The sequence below is a fragment of the Pseudopodoces humilis genome, chromosome 6 (genome assembly GCF_049639895.1).
Source record: "Pseudopodoces humilis isolate 2021_Gansu_Grassland_sample_001 chromosome 6, ASM4963989v1, whole genome shotgun sequence".
NCBI classification, from domain to species: domain Eukaryota; kingdom Metazoa; phylum Chordata; class Aves; order Passeriformes; family Paridae; genus Pseudopodoces; species Pseudopodoces humilis.
This window is the reverse complement of record NC_142205.1, coordinates 2545006-2563283: the sequence shown is the minus strand read 5'-3', so window position 1 is coordinate 2563283 and position 18278 is coordinate 2545006. Positions and strand designations below refer to the sequence as shown.

Here is an 18278-nt window from a genome sequence, read left to right as displayed (position 1 = left end):
TGGTTCAATGCCTGTTTGGAGGGAGATACAGGGATCTCAACATGAACTGGGAACCCAAAGCTTTTTTAGAAAGTCATTTGTGAGGCCAAACCAAAGATGGAAGAGCATCATCCACTGAGTGAACGTTTTGTTCTGCTGGGAGCATTTTCCAGGTGGCCCTGCCAAGTTCACCTCTGCCTTTGGCTTCCACCCGATTTTCCTGGGTTGCAGAATTAAGATTGAAGCTGCTAATGACTCCCTCAGAGAGAACATGAAATAATCAGCAGTCTGAGCTCTAAACAACTCACCTTTTCTTGAACTGATAGAGCGTGTGGCCGAGCCAAAGGGTTCCCAACATCAACATGAGGCTGAGGACGGCGGTCTCACGCCCGTAGTGCGCATCGTGAGTGCAAGTCTGGTTCTCGCTCACTGAGGAGTTCATCAGGAAAGTGGTGTTGATGCTGAGGCCTGGGATAGCATCAGCCCGTGATTTTCCGCCTTCTGTGTGCCCGTGGTGGTAATATTTCTTAAAAACTGCACAACCAATAGGCAAGAGTTAGGAGTGTGACAGTCAAAGCAAGTAAAATAAAGTCGGTTTCTTGCTCGATCGTGAAGTATTAAAGTTATGCTTCACTATAATTTTTTTTTTCACCAGCTCTGCCTCTCAAGCCTGCAGAAAGAAATCAGAGCTGTTGCTCTTAGGAAATCAGAGCTTCACAAATTGATTTTTTTTACTTAACAGGGAAGAGTTAAATTAATCTATAAAGCAACACTGGAAGGACTTCCAGTGCTAATTATGTGGTTTTGTTCCCAACACTGGAAGCACTGCTCTTAGATCTACATATAAATATTTCTATCTAGACACCTGCTTTCAGCAGCCTGGCAAACAAATTCCATCAGGATTCTCTGGAAACACTGAGCAGCCAGGCTGCACAGATCCTTAAGTGGATTACACAGTGTACAGTAATTACTTTTCTTCCAAGGCTAGTCCAGGTTTTAGAGACAAGCGTTGATGATATGCAAAACCTGGCAGAACATTTAAATTTACAATGCAAATTAGAGTTACAGGGCACCTGAAGTAAACCTGCACAAGCAAAATACCCAGTAAAGCCCCTGGAACTGTCCATAAATGTTTTAGATCAGCTCAAAGGCATTTTATAAAGGAATGGACAGCTCTAAAGACCCTCCTGCTCTTGAGCATTTACTGTGATCCCATTTCTATGTCACTGGCTGTGTCTGAGTGTATAAATATGGTTTTGGGATCATTTAACCTCTTTGGGGAAGAACAGCCTGAAGAAGCAAGTAAAACCAGAAGACGGGAATTGGGCTTTGCAGCCTCAGTGTTCCAACAATATCTGTTCAAATGGCAACATTCAGCATCCACACTTCCCTGTAGCCATGGGAAATACAGGAGCATGGAAACCACCATGCCAGAGCTTTGCAGTCCCGCTACCTTTCTTCATTTTAGTCAAAACATCCCTTCAAACTCTTCACAGGGAAATTAAGGGCAAGACCATCCTCTCTAGGCAAAACAACAACCACTTGAAGCTGAGGCTAAAATGCACCTCCTAACATTTCCTTCACCCTCAAATAATAATCCTGGTTCCAAAAGCCCCAAAAATTTCAGGTTTTCCATCTGCAGTGGCTGCAGGGAAAACAGGGGAGACAAATTAATTCAGAATATTTGAAAAGAAACTTTGAATGATCTTTTGCAGCATAACCGATATTTGCAACCAGCTTGAGCCTGGCTAAGCCCAGGTTGGGTTACTGCTGGTTTGGAGCTCACCCCTGTCAAATGCCCCGAGTTCAGCCAAGAAGCCATTTGAAATGCAGTAATGATGGCTCTTGTACCTTCTTTAGAAGGATTTAAAGGTGCTTTAAAAGGAGTCTGAGCATTCCACAAGTGTGGATGAGGTCAGTGTGGCACAAGAGACAAGACTGCCTCACAGTCAATACACCTGTACATAAATTTAAACACCACAGAAGGTTTACAGTTCAAAATTTAACCTCTCAAACAGCACCACGAGCAGCCAGGAGCGAGGAGATCACCTGAGAGCTCCAGAAAGGTTCCCCCAGTGAGGAGCAAACCCAGCCCGACCCTGGTCAGCGCCCACATTTCCATTCACATGCTGCAGAAGAGGCTCTGCTCTCCTTTACTTCCTCCCTCCGTGCTCCACTGCCTCAGCCCTGGCAGGACACACACAGCTGCTCTGCAAACAGGTAAAACTGGGGCCCAGGACACTGCCATGACCCACAGCCTGGCGCAGAATGGGTCGCTGGAAGATGTGCGCTTGCCGGCTCCCAACGCCAAAGGACGCTTTTGTCCTGACAAAAATGATTCTGGCAGCATCTCCTGGGAATTCACAGTTGGTCAGGGAGAAAAGCCTGCTCACCCCAAGTGCTACTGAGTCCTAGAGACACATCTGAGCATCAGAGAAACCAGCAGCACAAACAACCCAGGAAGTACAGAGAGTGGATTTGCATTCCTCTGGATTAAGACTTGGACTGGAATGAGTAACAAACAAGTGATTTTGTTTTGGCTCTTGTAGATTTTCTCAAGCTCCCACAGATGGCCATATTGCAATAATATATTTAGGGCTGGGATATATTGTAATAATGTATTTGGGGCTGATCTTTGGTGTCCTCTGCTCAGCTTCACTCCATCGTTCCACACTCCATCTCTGAGGCTGCAATTCAATTTATACGCACCAACCCAGGCAGGATTGTTCCAGTCCCTCCTGGATGGAAGAAAAAACCTTGCTTTCCTCTTGTATTTTAATTAAAGCAACAAGAGCACCCCAAGACAGAGAGTGGAGGCCTTCACCCCGTACCACCTTGCTGGGAAGGATTTGATTCCTGAACATTTCTATTTTGTTTTCACACCAGAGCTCAGCGAACCTCGTTGCCAACACCCAGAGAGAGCAGCGGAGCCAGGGGTGCCCTGGCTGAAGCCGAGCCCTTCTCCAGCCTCCAACAACATGAGCTGGCTTTGTTTTCCTCTGCTTGCTCACCACCATTTCCTGCCCAGTGCAGATGTCAAGATCAAACAAACACAGCCTCAGCGGCCGGGACAAGCAGTGAAAACAAAGTGTCACCGGGACCGAGGGAACACTCACGGCTTTGGTCCCCCCTCCTTTCCTGTACCTTGCAAAAAATCAAGGCTATGAATGGGCTGGGAAAACATCTGGGCAGAGGTGGCATTGTCCAGCTGCTGCCAGTGGGATAAGGCACTACCAGGACACATTTAAACAGCATGGGGAAAATACCAGCTTTCACTTCTAACTGAACTGCTCAGCCAAAATTTTGAGTGGGAGGAGGAGGTGGCAGCAGTGAACCATCACCTCCTCAGAAACAGGAGGGGAAGAACAAAGATGAGCCCACAGCTGTGAGCTGCACTGGTGTCATGTTTTTAAATATGGGCTCTAAGAGGGTTAAGAATAAAGTCTGTGCCTGCCAGCACCGGTGCCCTCCTGAGTCTGGAAACACCTCTGGATGCCTTGAACACTCCCAGGTGCAGCTGAAGCCAATGTGAGCTGGTGTGACTTTATTACCATCATTCCCATAAATTCATCCCTTCACAAGTACAAAAATAATTTAGCTGGTTCATTAATCACACATAAAATCACAGAATGTGTTGGGTTGGAAGGAACCTTAAAGACCATCTCATTCCACCCCCTGCCATGGCAGGGACACCTTCCACTATCCCAGGCTGATCCAAGCCCCATCCAGCCTGGCCTTGGGCAGTTGCAGGGATCCAGGGGCAGCCACAGCTTCTCTGGGCACCCTGTGCCAGGGCCTGCCCACCCTCACAGGGAAGGATTTCTCCCTAATATCCCATCTAAACCTGGTTTCTGTCAGTAAGGCCACTGGCCCTTGTCTTAAGGATCTTCTCCAGTTCCCACTGCAATACTCCAATGATTTACTCTCATATTCCTGAAAGTCTGGCAGACAAGACCAGTGGATGCTTCCTGCACTTTTAACCTGCACCCCACACCTCTGCTATGGGAGATCAGCTCTGGGCTGCAGAAACTTTGTGACTATTTGCTAATTTTTACAGAGCAGCTGAATGTCCTGTTGAGGATGACCTGGAGACTGTCCCAAGCCTCCAGGACAGGACACTGACAGCAAAGCTCACAGAGTCAACAGCTATCCCAGGAAAACTTCTCCCTCACCAAGCTCTAAGCAGGATATTTAAAAGATGCAGGTGTTCTGCAGAGAAAGAAAACCTCTGATTGCACAATCAAAGCACACAAGGCAAATTAAGGATTCCCAGTCAAGCGAGAAAGTATCTCGCTTCAAATTGCTCTGCAGTGTCAAATCTCTTGGAAAGCATTCCCTTGCAAGCCTGTCTTAAAAACAAGGAGAGTGCTTGGGTGTACCCTGAAATATTTCCAAGGATAGCCCAAACTTTGGGATGTTGGACAACAGGTCATAAAAATCAAGGAATGGAGCATTGTCCAGCTCCTCACTGGGATGAACAGAAATGCTGCCACTCACAAGGTATTTCTGCTACTGTGATTCACCTTCTCAAACACCTCCTGCCACTCCCTGTGGGGAGGGAGAGAAGTGTGAGAGGAATCTGTTAAACCCCAAGGCTCTCCATGGAGAAGTAGAATTTAACCCCAAAATGGGAAAACCAGGTGGCTGGAAAGGGCAGAGGAGCTTTAGGAATGTGCTGGAGGCACTGGAGTCCTTGTGCTGCCATTACAGAAGGGTCTCAGAGCTCAGGGAGAAACAGGAAACCTCAACCCATCTTTCAACTCCCCTCCACAGAGTCTGAATAATGTGTCAAGGAATAAGGACTCCATACACTGCATTTAAATTGGTTTTTTGTTGGGGTTTTTTTGTTGTTTTTTTTTGCCAGAACCATTCAAAACCAAACTGGGATCAGGAAAAGGCTCTCACATCTGTAACATCATGGCTTCTCCATTTGGTGAGAGTTTAGAAACCAATTTTCTCTCAACCAACTGAAATTGGAGCTGCTAAAAATTCTGCACACCCAGGTAAACTGCTGACAAAGGGCTGCTTCCATCTCACACACACTGATTTTCTTTTCCTCCCTGAAGACTTTGAATAAGCACAGAACAAGCAAACATCACACATTTTTTGCAGCCTTGTGCTTGCCTTTGACAAGGCACCAAAGCAGAGATCTGCTCTGAAGAACACTGTTGCAAGACTTACCTTTAACAATGCCTTTGATGGCATCAAGCACAAATGTGATGGATATAAAAAGTGCAATTATTTCTTCTGTTGACCTGTGGAAAAAGCCCGGGAATTAATAGAGCTGCATTCAACTCTGTTCAAAGAAAAATCAGCATATTCATCAATTTACATGAAAATACACCAATTTGAGTTAGGCTCCAACTTAGAAACAAAACCCAGTAAATCAGAGAACTTCTTTCAAGCTGAAACAATGAGCCAAAATGATACTTTCCTCATCCCACAAAATACATTTTGCAGCACGTTCATAATTAAGGAGCTTGTGGAATGTGTAATTTTTCCATTTGAAGAATAATCTGACCAAAATATGACTTCTTGAAAATAGCTACCTTTTAAAGAGCTTCATCAGGAGGCTGAAATTAAAGAGGGAGTAGATCACGAGGAAAAAGCTGTTCCAGAGTCCAATCCAGGCATAGAAAGCGCTGAAATCCAAGTTGTAGTCGTCACAGATTCCTTGGATGACTGCAAAAGTGAAGCATTTGTGTGTCACAATCAACTCCTGTCACCGCCACTCAGTGATTCCCATCTGTTCCAGGCCAAAAAGAACCAATTTCAAGACTTTCCTAAAGGCATTTATTACAGATACCATTAAATCCATATTCCTGCACTTCCAGAGGGACACTGGATCAACACAAATTGTTCTGCCCTTCCATCACAAGAAATGGGGAGAGACACTTGGAGAAATATTCCCCATCCACACTGCTCAAAGCATTTTTCCTAGGGATTGAGGCCACAAAAGCAGCTGGAATTTGCTCTCGTTGACATTTTGGGATGCTGTTGAGCAAGGGGGTCTCACAGCTCCTTGTTCCAGCTGGTCATAACCCGTCCTCTGATTATCCCCACAGATACTGAGCTTGTCCCTTTGCTTGATCTCTGGCTCATTGAGATCAGATTGTGTTATCTAGAAAGCTGCTGATCATACTTTAAAACATCAATTAAAAAGCCCCAAACTCAACAAACCCAAAAAACTTTGTCTCAAACTGGTTAAATGCAGCCACATGAGAAAACCATTACTGAAACACAGTTCCTGACTGAAGCTGAGGAAATGCTTGTTTTCATGAAGTTTTTTTCACTGCAAAATGATTTCTTTAGAAAAACAATTTGAACTAAACCAGGAGCTGGTCTCGATGATTCCTGTGGGTACCTTCCAACTCAGGATATTCTGATGGAAAGGGGAGGAATTTGATTCAGGTTTTACAGAACCCCAGAACATCCTGAGCTGGAAGGGACCCCCAGGATCATCCAACTCCTGGCCCCACACAGGACACCCCAACAATCCCATGATGTGCCTGAGAGCCTTGTCCAAGCATTCCTTGACTTTGTGCCCTGTAACTTCCCAGGGGAGATTGTTCCTGTGCCCCACCACCCTCTGGGGAAGAACCTTTCCCTGACAGCAGCCATTAAATATCAATTTATCCAACACACACAGCTCAAGCTCTGCAAAGCTCTCACCCAAAGCTCCAATCCCCCAATCCCCTGCTGCAGACTCACCGTTGATGTAGAGGGCCAAGGGAGCTGTGGTCAGCAGCACAACCAGGGGCTGCCCCGAGAAGAGGGCGTAGAGCAGCCCTCCAATGCACTGCCCGAAAATTGTCTTCCTCACATCTGGGATTGGGGAGGATTGAAAGAAAAAAACAGGGATTTGGGTCAATCCCTCCCTCATCCAGGAGCATTCACAGGGCAGAGAGACCAACCACTAATGAGTAGAAAAAATGTTTGGAGAGTAACACACTCATAAATCAAAAAGTGACCCTTTATTTGTACCCATAATTTAGGGTTCCAGATGTTCAGCTAATTGGTGGACTCTGGGATTTTTTCTGTATGTTGTTATATTTTATATATACATTTTAAATATATTTATTTTGTTTTAATGCCTGAAAGACATAACCAGTGCTTGTTTGAACTGGGACTGCAGCACAAACTCTTCTGCAACTGGGATGAAGGATGATGTTTAGCTCTGTCCCAGGGACTTCAATGCTAGCAATCAAATCTAGGTCAAAAGCACGGGAGCTTGTACCAAGAAAAATGTTCAAATAATTACATTAAGTCAGCATAATTCAAAAATATGGCAGCATACATCTGTATCAGTCCAAGTCAGATGATAACACCCAAAGCAGTGCTCAGTTTTTCTGGTTTTCTACAAATTTTTTAATTAGGAAAAGATCCTTCAATTATGATTTTGGGTTTGTTTTCCCCCTGTAAATAAAAACTATCACAATTTTCTGTGACCAAAATGACGTTTTGAATACACGGAATCAAATGCATGAAACTGATAAATTTAAGAAGCACAAAACTGATAAACTCACCAATAGCTCCTCGGGTATTTTCATCATTGAGGGACCCAAAGGCAATGGATGGAAGGAGGCAGGCAAAGTACAGAAAGATCATGGTTGTGATATATTTCCCTATAGCTTTGTTGTTCCCAATAATACCTGGGGCAAACCACAACAAAAATCATGTTGGTAAAGCACTGAAAACCTTCTCACATCAGCAACAGGCACCAATAGCTCATCTCGAGAAGCTGAAGCAGAAACTCAAGTCCACATTTAAATGTGTAACCAAATTGTTAATGTTTGATTCTGCACAACCCACACTCTTCTGTTCATCTGGGACCAGACATTTTTGACATCATCAAAACAGGAAATACAAGAAGGCTTTTGCACAGTTTTGCCAGTCCCCAAAGCTTGGAAGAGGATCAAGGCAGAAACTGTAGCTCCCACCCCTTGCCTTTTTAACATCAACTTTTCAGGCATTTTGGACTGTGTCCCTAATGAGCTTCACGAGGATCTCTTGTCCCCCCTACTCTTGTCTTGGGCAGGAAAACATGAAGCACTTCATTTTTCTCTAGACAGAAGTCTAAGGCTGTAGGTTTGAATCAATAATATGCTACCCTGAGCCAAAAAATGGCAGCAGGACACAAAAACAAACAGCCCCAGAGGTCAGGAATGGCTACAATGAGATTTGCTTTAACAGGCCCTGCTGAAAGAACAGCCTCTCTCTTTTCCATCCACTCACCTCTCTCATCTCCATCGGAAAAAACACACCAGGCCAAAACACAAAGCAGCCAGAAAGAGAATTAAAGTGTCAGAATATGAATTTAAGAGCCTCTGAAGTAGCTTCCCTTCCCCTTCCTGTTTTCAGGCTGATGTTGGTATGAGCTCACTGGGGATGCACAGGAGAAAGGATGAGATGACAGCAGCTGATATTGCTCCAGGAGAACACAAGTTTTTCCACAGAACAGAGAGGATGCACTGGAGAAAGTCTCCTCAGCCTCCAGCCTGCCTATCCCTGCTGGTTCTCTTCTTCTGAGACAGCTGAAAGAGCTTGGAGCTGCCCAATTTTCCATTCTGGAAGGCTCCAGAGCAGAGAATTCCCACACAGGAATCTGCCCTGAGCTCCCAAATGCCCACATAAGCTTTATGCAGCATCAGCCCCTTGCTGAGAGAGGTAAAATCCAGTGAGTTGGATCAGATAAAGGAGGGCTTGGCTTTAGAGGTTATTGGTGGCACACTGAAAATCTTTATCACCGGAATGAAAAGAAAAAAAAATCTCTCAATGACTCTGGGATCTTATCTAACATCTGCTTTCTGCACCATTTGCAGGGCAGAGATAAGGATGGGAGGAGGATGTAAAAAGCCAAAAATCAAAGGTGATGTGTAATGAACAAGGCAGCCACATGAATAAAGGACACCTTGTGAGGTGTGCCTGCTTGCAGGCAGGAGAGGAACAGACACAAACAGCACTTGGGATGCTCAGCATCCTCAAACTCCAGGCTAAAACCTGACAAGAGACACCTCAAGCATGCAAATATGAGCTTGACCTTTTGGGAGTCATCAGACCAGCTGTTCCCAGACAAATTCCTTTCCATTTATTGGGAAGATCCAGAAACCACAGGTCACATTCCTGACCACTCCTGGCAGCCCCAAGGGCCTGGAATTTAATTCTCACAGACGAAGACTTCCCGTGATCCTGAGTCCAACAGCTGCAGGCTCCTACCTCACACTCCAAACTGCTTGAGACCTTTAGAGAAAAGGAAGGATTTGGCAAGACAAACAGGACTGAGGGGTGGTTCCATGAGTAGACACGGTCACACCCTGGTTCAGAGGATTCTCTGTCACTCCAAAATATTGCTTTTTGGAGAAGGGCATCTTTCCAATATGAAAGGTCAGGGGCAGCAAAATCATTTCTGAAAGGACAACCAGGTTCAGAGAAGCAAACAATATCTTTTTTTACAAAGGTTCAGGTAGTTAAACCATAGTATGAGAGGGCAGAAGGAATAAACCTTGAAGAGCATCACAAAAACTCATTTTCAGTTTCAGTCCTGGCAAAGGAGCCCTTGCTGGTCATGGAGGTCCTGATGCATAAGGACATGGCCTCAAGCTGCACCAAGGGAGGTTCAATTGGACACCAGGAGGAAATTCCTGGTGGAAAGGGTTGTAAAACACTGGAATGGGCTGTTCCAGGAAGGCAGTGAGTGCCCATCCCTCGAGCTGTCCAAGGAAGGACTGGAGGTGGCACTCAGTGCTCTGGGCTGGTGACAAGGTTGGGGATTGAGCTTGGACTCAGTCTTGAAGGTTTTTTCCAACTTCAGTGATTCTGTGATTCATTCTGGCTGGGTCCAAGACTTCCAGAACTTTCTCTAATCCATAATCAGCCAGAGAAGATTCTAGGATCAAGAATCCTTCTGGTATGCAGCGAAATTCACTTTGTAATAGAGACAACAATTACACCAGATTAAACACACTTCCTCCCAAAGCTGATTGCTCACTCTTTAATTGCAGTCACGACCAAACATTGCCTCTCCTTGTACAGATCCACCTGCCACAGGCACTGAAATCCAGCATTAACCACGATTCACCTTTCTGCCTTTTTAAAGCCAACATCTGGTGAAACATTTTCAGGATGTTCTGCAGCCCATGGACTGCCGTGGCTTCCTTCAGAAGAAGGTGAGCTGCATTATGATGGCATTTCATCTGTGACAGGCTCATAAAGCCACTGAAAAATGTGTCACTCCACCTGCACCAGGGAAATTTATCTACTCTCGGTCCAGCTGTGGAATTTGAGTAGCTGATTATTACAGGAACATTCCCCTGAAATTAAGGAATAGCTACACACTGGAATGGGGAGCAATTATGTTCATCAGCGTGACAGTTCCATTTTACCTGCCTGGATTTCTGAAATGTCACAGTTTGTACAGACAAGGTTACAGTTTCAGGGGAAACTGCAGCAATTCTGGCCCCACTTTGCTTGGGATTCCACAGCAGTTAAGTTAATGACCAGCAGCCCTAAAAACTGGGTTTACAGCTCCTGAAGTCTATTAATTGTACATTTACTAAATCAAAATCACAGCTGATGGACATTCTCTGAACTGCCTGTTAATGTTACATTGACCTTCAGAACAGCAGCAAGGATGTGTTTATTAAAGCCTTAATTTTTTTAAAAAAAGATCACTTTTTGATATTAAAAACACTGTAAAACTCAGAATTACAAACTTCTCCCAGAAGAAAAACTTCTCAAGCTGGGCTTTCATTTATGTGATGGCTGTTGGATTCTGCCCAATGTTGTGAAGAGGAATCTTCCCTGAAGTCCTGTGAAGAGTAAATCACGGAACAAGTGGGACTAAGAACTCAACTGGAAAAGGAAATCCACTCAGGGAGTTTGGAGCAGAAGCCAAGCATATGCTGAGAGCAGAGAGGCATGAAAAATCAGATCAAGGCTCAGATTTTTCCCTTTCTAGCTCACTTCCTTCAGCCCATTTCCCAGGAAATCCTGGGTCTCTGGGAAGGAAACATCCAGAGACAAAACACGATGCTTTTATACATCTTTACAACATTCCCATCCACAGAGAGACCCCAAAGCAACCCAAGCTGGATGTTTTGGGGAAATCACAACAAGTTCAGGGTGTTAAACTTTGATACTCAGGTGATATTTAGGGATGAAGGGCTGCAGAGTGATGCAGGAGCTCCCTCATATCTGATCTAGGGCAGGAGAGGCATGGAAGAGAAGGGGAAAAGCCTCTCTGTAATCCCTTTATTTCCCCTCCTGCCTCAGGAATGGAACCCTGCCAGACAAGGTGGCCAAGGCAATCAGACAGGAAAGCTGATGAGGATTTGGCACATGTCAAAGCCAGTCCATGGTCAACATTTTAGCTCTGGATTCAGATCAAGGTTTAAGCTCTGAGCTATCTTAGACAGCCAGGAAGACAAAAATTCTCTTTCAAATCCCATTTCTCCAATGTTTTCAAGCCTTCCATCTAAGCATGCCCGCATTGCAGGGAGCTTTGGAGATCTCCCTCCTGCAGAACACCCCAGCAAATCCCAAGGATGCTGCCAGCAGACCTCAGGAGCCGGTTAGGGACCCTCTGCAGGACCAAGGACAGGGAGAAAACCACACCTCCAGAAGAACTATCCACCCACCACAGCCAAGTATCAAACACACAGGCCCAGAAACTCCCGAGAAAGAGAATAAAACTCAGTTCTCCTCTTTTTCCTTCATTTTGCCTCTCCAGGAGGTGAAGGGATACGGATATGTAAGGACACAGCATCAAAGCTCACCATAAAAATCTCAGGCACCTCAAATTTCCCACTGGGCACTTCAGACATTGCAATTGTGTTTGTTCCTCTGTGTTGTACCAGAAAATAACACCGAAGAATGAGGACAGCAGCTTTCAGGAGTTTCAGAAATCTTGTATCTGAGTGCTGGCAGAATCCCCTTTCACTCAAACCAGCCTCAATATAAAGAAATTTCTGGAAGCTCCTACAGTTTGAGGCTTAAAGAGTAATAAATTTGACACACAAGTGCTTTGAGCCAATTTGACAGGATCAGGATGAAGTTCAGTCACACTGTTTTTTTAAGGTAGAATCCTACACACAAAGGTCACAGTCACATGCCAAATGGATTAAATTCCAGTTTAAAGGAAAACTACAGGAGTCCTCAGGCTCAGCATAACCCAATTGTTCATCTTCAGATGCTCCTGCTGGAAGACATCTATTACAGGCCATCTTTATCACCAAAATCTTGGAGTAAAAGTTTAGAAAACTCTTCCTTGATCCTTTGACTCATTCAGTCAAAATGCAGAAGAGTTTGCGACAAAGTTGGTAAATTCCTAATCTGGAGTAAAAGGGGAAAAAGAGAAAGATTTTTCCTTTAAGGATAATTTGTGCAGTGTGTGAAGAGAACCAATCCCACAAAACTCCAACTGGCCAAAGATTTGCTGGTCCTACAAAAGCCTCATTATTTATCACCCTGCCCCTGATGGGTTTATCTGGGGTTTAACCCCAAACCCTGGGATGCTTCTCAGATTGAGGGTTTAGAGACTCCAGCCATTCAAAACCCAGCATCTCTGTAATTCAGAGCTCTTTGATGGTGCACATGTGGCTGTCTGGAGTGCAGATACTGGGATAGTTCAAATCCCTCATGTTCTGATGCACCACTGCTTTGAGATGCTCCAGGAATTCCGCATTCCTGATCACCTTCAGTCTCAGTGGTTTATGGCAGATGCTTCATGCTCCATCTGCTTTTCATTTCAAGCAGCTCCTTAAAGAGCTGATTTCATCCTCATTTCTGGTTTCTGGGAAGAAATGGCCATACTAATGCATAGTTTTTTTATAAAATCCTCTTTTCCCCATTTCCTACTGAAAGGGCACAACTGCTCCTAATGCGAGAACCTCCCATTTGAGCTGAAGTAGTTCTGGAGTTTCACTGAGCTCCTTTCCACTCTCCAGAAGTTGTATAACAAAACACTGACACTTTTTAACCTGTGGTTGCATTTTACCCCAATTTTAAGCCCACTCTATACACCAATGTGTTCAAAGCTTGCAGAGCTTACAGCCAAGAGCCCAGAGCTGAGGCAGCACCCACAGGCACAGTCAGAGCACCCAAAATATGGACCCTGAAGGGGGTTTCCAAGTCTGCTGACAGGCAGAATTGGCTGCAGAACCAAAATCCAGTGTTTTTGTGCTTGCTGTGCTCACACAGGCACAGCAGACGCTGCTCTAGTTTGAGGTGAACATGGGTCCCCACAAGGTGCTTCTGCAGCAGTTCCCTTCTCAAGTGCTTCAATATCCCTTTATAATGAAAAATGAGCCTTTGACAGCTCTAAAAAGCAACAGCCAAAGGGATGAAGTGTCCAGATTAGGAGCTGAAGTTCCCTTGCCAGACCTGATGCCAGCAATGCACACATCAAAAATCAATGTTTCTGTTTTATCCGAATCATTGCTGCTCCCCTGAAAATCATTTCATATCCCCCATCCTCCTCAAAACACCCTCAAATCCCCAGAAAAATCAGCATTAGCCCTCCCATCACACCGAGCCTCCTGAGAATAGTTTCATCCCAGCTGTGCCAAAGCACCTGGAAAAAAGACCCGGCACTCAACCCCTGTGCAGAGCCAACATCTCATTTGTGTTCCTCTGCTGGCTGCAAGGGAGTGGGGACACACATCCACAGCCTTGGCCAGGCTTCTCTGAAGCTTAAGCTGCCTGTGGAAGGTGGATTTGCAAGAAAAGACTCTGAAAATTGGGGTTTGGGTGGGCATTTTGGTTTTTTTTTATGCTCAGTCCAGGGAAGATCAGCCTCATCTCATGAGCCTTCACAGCACTCGTGCACTGAGGAAGGCAGGGACACATGCTTGAGCTAAGGTGGATTTAACAGCAGGAAGGGATAAATTCCTGATTTATCTGATAAATCTCTGAGGTTCTCCCTGACTACACTTTAATTCTCTGTTTTATCTGAACTTTCTGGGTCTGATATTGAACATATTAACCAGCTCCCCAACAAGCTGCACGTTTTGATGTCAGGCTGGGGCTCTGTAATCCAGCTTTGCCCTGAAGATTCCTCCCAGCCTTCAAGAAAGTGAAAGTCTGTGGGTGAAAAGGGACAAAACAACTATTAAAAACCCCAAGGCCACTGTGGGAGCTGCATCAAGCCCAAAAGCTGAGGCTCACTATAAACACCGTGTGCTGCTCCTGTGATCTGGCGGCAGCGGACGAGCCGTATCCTGTTTTTCACAACACCGGCCTGAAGTCACTGCAGCTCACATTTTGTTTAAGCATTCCCAACTCCCATAGCATCACTATAATTAGTGTGGAGCCGGCTTGCAGAGGCAGCAGAAAGGGCCTATCAGGCCAGTGTTGAGTAATTAGATTGCAAGGAGTTGATCTGAGTCTACACATGGCAATAATCGATCAGTTTAATCACTGCTTAATAAAAATTAAAATCCTCATCCACGCACAGCCAGCGCCTTCATTAAGGAAACGCTGCAGGAGCCTCATCTCTAGTGCTCCACACTGCCCATTCACAGGCTTTTGCCAAAACACCCTTTTAAACAAGGGCCAGGAGAGCTGTTACACATATCAAAGCACACATTCAATGCACACTGTAAACAGGACATCACATCACAAAAAAAAAATCCCCAATCGGGGCAGCGCTTCCATAAACATTGGCCAACGTACCATCGGTGAAGTCCAGCGCGTACACTGGGAATCTTCGTGCAATGTCATCAGAAATCCCCTTGCCAATATTGAGAAAGTCGTGCAGCTGAAGAAAGGAAGGAAGTGCTGTGTCAGTGTAAAGGCTCATGCATTGTTAAAGAGATTAAGCTCCTTATTCAACCCTGATAGGAGCGAGAGGGCTAGTTTTGAATAGGGCATTCAAATCCCTAGTCTTGTCATGATAATAAAAATAAACTCGCCGGGATCCAATTTATATCCTCATAGATAAAAGAGAAAATCCCCCAGACCACCCTGCTTTCCTCCCTTCCTTCCCTTTTCCCCCTCCCATTCCTATCTGCATCCCTGTTTTGCAGGTGAAGGAGCTGAAGATCCACTGGAAGGATCAGACCTTGGGTGCCCTGGGGCTAAACACGTCTGAGGTGCCTTCCCCATCCCTCCACACAACTTTTCCTTTAGATGCCAGCACAAAAAATTCCCCTCAATCCATGTGAAACCTCTGAAAGAGGATCCCCAGCAAGTGCTTCTTCCTTGCCATTGCCATGGCAGAGGGAGACCTCAAAGAGATGTGAGGCAATTCAGGCTGTCTGTACCTCAAACTCCAGCAACAGGGAAAAGCTTGAATAAATCCACACAACCAAGCCGTAATTTCTGCCCATTAAAACACAGTACAAACACTGGGGGAAGGGTTCCAAATATCCAACCTGTTCCCTTTTATTCCTGGTTTGGGAGCCTGCAAGGTGCAGTGGGATTGCTGATAGGATCTGGTGCTCACCACAGGCAATGAGGAGCTTGTCAGGAAAATGTGACAGCTGCTATTGACTCTCAGCCTCCCAATCCTCACAACTCCTTCCTTATGGAAAGCACATGGAAAGCGTCAGGGTAGGCAACACTTACAAATGAGGCACCTGTCAGATTTTTTCCTGTTATTCTCAGAGCTCACAAACCACTCTGAAAATCAAATGCACCTTTATGCAGTGATAACAACCCCAGCTGCCTCAGCTAAAATGTTTTGTGTATTTGTTGCAGAACCAGGCACAGAAGACTTATAACCTCTGCTAGGGAGGGTAAGGGGGGGAAATAAAAATCACAGACACAAAATTTACACCAACAAATCATCTCAAAGCAGCAGGAAGCTCTTCCTTTGGCTGGGTCATGTGGAAACTGATGAAAATGACTGCTTTAGAAAGGACTTGACACTACAGTGGTCATTTAATGAACTACACACAGCTTTGACTTCTCTCTTAGAATTCACCTGTTTGCAGCACCTGGAAAATCAGAACCACAAACAAAATAAAGAAGGGAATCTTTCCCTTTAGAAGGTATACACTGAGCACAGCAGTCACTGGGTTTGGGGTTCAAAAGGGGACCAGCTCCTCTATCAGTGACTGTATCATCTCAGATTTCAGCTATTTAAGTTGATTCTGTTGCAATTTGCCAGTACACCTGTAGGACTTTCTGAACCTCAGGACAGTTTCAACTCTAACCTGAACAACCAGAATGAGCAGACAGATGTGTTGCCAGCAGACACCAGCAAAACATCTGCATTTTAAGCATTTCCAAAAAATCCCTGCACTTCAACCATATTTGGTGGCAGAATTGGACATCAAAGCCAGATGCACTCGAAAAGCAATTTAATTTTTCCCCCCAGAAAGAGATTCCTGAAGGCATGAGTCAGCCAGAGAATTACAAAGGCCTCAGACTGGGATGTTTACTTATCATGCTGCAGTGAGCACGGGCAAAAGGATGCTCGGGGTGTCTCATCTTCCAGGGAAGGAGGAACGTGGCTGCTCCTGGCCTGGGGCAGCAGGGAGGGGGCTCTGGGGCACAAAGCCTGCTCCAGGCAGCTGGGAGCGTGCAGAGGAGGAAAGCACTGCCTAACTCATGCCACAAGGCACCAGGGTTATGTTTAATACCCCCCATGAGTCCTCCATGCACTTGTTTCTTGTGTGTGTGAAATGAGGGGAGGGGGTGTCAGCGGAACCTCACCAGTAGGAAAAGCTGTTCCTTCTGTTGGGCTGATCCTCCTGTGAGCTTTCCTCTCTGCTCTCCTACCCTCAGACTCAACCTGGGCTGCACCAGAGATATCACAGAATCACAGAACGGTTTGGGCTGGAAGGGACCTCAAAGCCCACCCAGTTCCACCCCCTGCCACAGGCAGGGACACCTTCCACTAGCCCAGGTGGCTTCAAGGCCCGTCCAACCTGGCCCTGGACACTTCCAGGGATCCAAGGGCAGCCACAGCTGCTCTGGGCACCCTGTGCCAGGGTCTCACCACCCTCACAGGGAAGGATTTCTTCCCAATATCCCATCTAAATCTACCTCTTTCAGCTTAATGCTATTCCTCCTTCTCCTGTCACTCCATGCCCTTGCAAGAAGTCCCTCTCCAGCCTTCCTGCAGGCCTCCTTCCAGTAGAAGGCTGCTAAAAGACTGAGTTACAAAAGAGAAAAAAATACAAAATGTAAAAGACTAAGTTTACTAACTTCCAAAGTTACAGCCCTTTTTGTTTTCACTTTTATTCCCCAACCTATCCAAATAGATGAATTTCATGAGTTTTTCCACTTTCCATTCTACAAATCCCTCCCAGTTTCTTGGCATATTTTGGGTTTGAGGAAGAGGCTAAGCCAGCACTTAGCAGCAAGAAAGTCAAACAGAAAAAATCGGCTACAACAACTCTGACCCTTCCTCAGCCCTCCCCAGAAGTGCTGGGGGGCTGCAGGAGTATTTTACAGAGATCAGGGACTCAATTCTGTTTAATTAGTTAAAAATACTACATCCTCTGTATCCTCCCTCCTGCTGATGCAGAGCACACAGCCCCCTCAACAAATCCACACAGGACACAAAATCACAGCCAGAAAAACATCACAGCTGTTAGGGGCTCCTCCATGAACAAAATCACAATTAGATGCCTCAGTAAACAAGAGGATTTCAGGCTGACTTAATTATGATTGAGTACATAGCCTTGCCTAAATAATCCTCTGAGATGAGCCAAGGCAAAGTGACGGTGCTGTAGGCACAGCAGGGAATGTGACTGTCACATCCCCCTCACTACTTCAGCAGAGGTAAAAACAAGCACTTGCAAAAATCCCACTCACACACAGAATTTAAGGCCTGTTTCCTCTCCCATCGCTGCAGGACCCACCAGGGCCAGATTTTCATGTCACCCAGAGACTTTACACCTTCCTGAGAACTCACTTGTCATAGTCCAGGGGCTCCAGTGAGGGTGTTTATTTCCCTGGGGGTGGCTGACAGGTTGAAATTACACTCCTGGTCTCACATGGGTTTGTGCTCATATTAAATGCTTCCTCTCCACAAGGGGAGGAGATGCTGGAGATGGCTCTCAGGAGCTGAGGAATCCTGCCTAGAGGCTGAAATCAACCTCACTTCTCCAGGCATACCTTGGCTCGCCAGGAAATCTCCTCTCCCAGCTCTTTGTGCTGGCAGGGCGAGGTGGGGATGGGATGCAGAGCCTGCATCTCTCAAGGGCTCAAAGATAAAATTGTTTTAAAAAAACAACAGCTCAGCAAATCCAGGCCCAGAACTGTCAATGCCAAAAGCAAGAGCTGAAGGAAGAAGTGTCACACTCTACAGCACTGGCTTGGAGAAATCAAGATTTTGCCTGGCCAAGGCT

At 45.6% G+C, this 18278-nt stretch overlaps 1 protein-coding gene across 7 annotated transcripts in view; it reads right to left on the bottom strand.

Moving 5' to 3' along the window:
- Positions 1-18278, bottom strand: part of SLC4A11 (solute carrier family 4 member 11) — a 134023-nt gene that overhangs the window by 17199 nt on the left and 98546 nt on the right. For all 7 annotated transcript variants that reach the window (XM_088057126.1, XM_088057127.1, XM_088057128.1 and 4 more), the window contains 6 exons: positions 14650-14734; positions 7506-7631; positions 6691-6804; positions 5529-5661; positions 5161-5234; positions 288-513 (listed from right to left, as the gene is read on the bottom strand). In XM_088057126.1, the coding sequence (XP_087913252.1) occupies positions 288-513; positions 5161-5234; positions 5529-5661; positions 6691-6804; positions 7506-7631; positions 14650-14734 (758 nt within the window). The remainder of the gene's footprint in view (positions 1-287; positions 514-5160; positions 5235-5528; positions 5662-6690; positions 6805-7505; positions 7632-14649; positions 14735-18278) is intronic.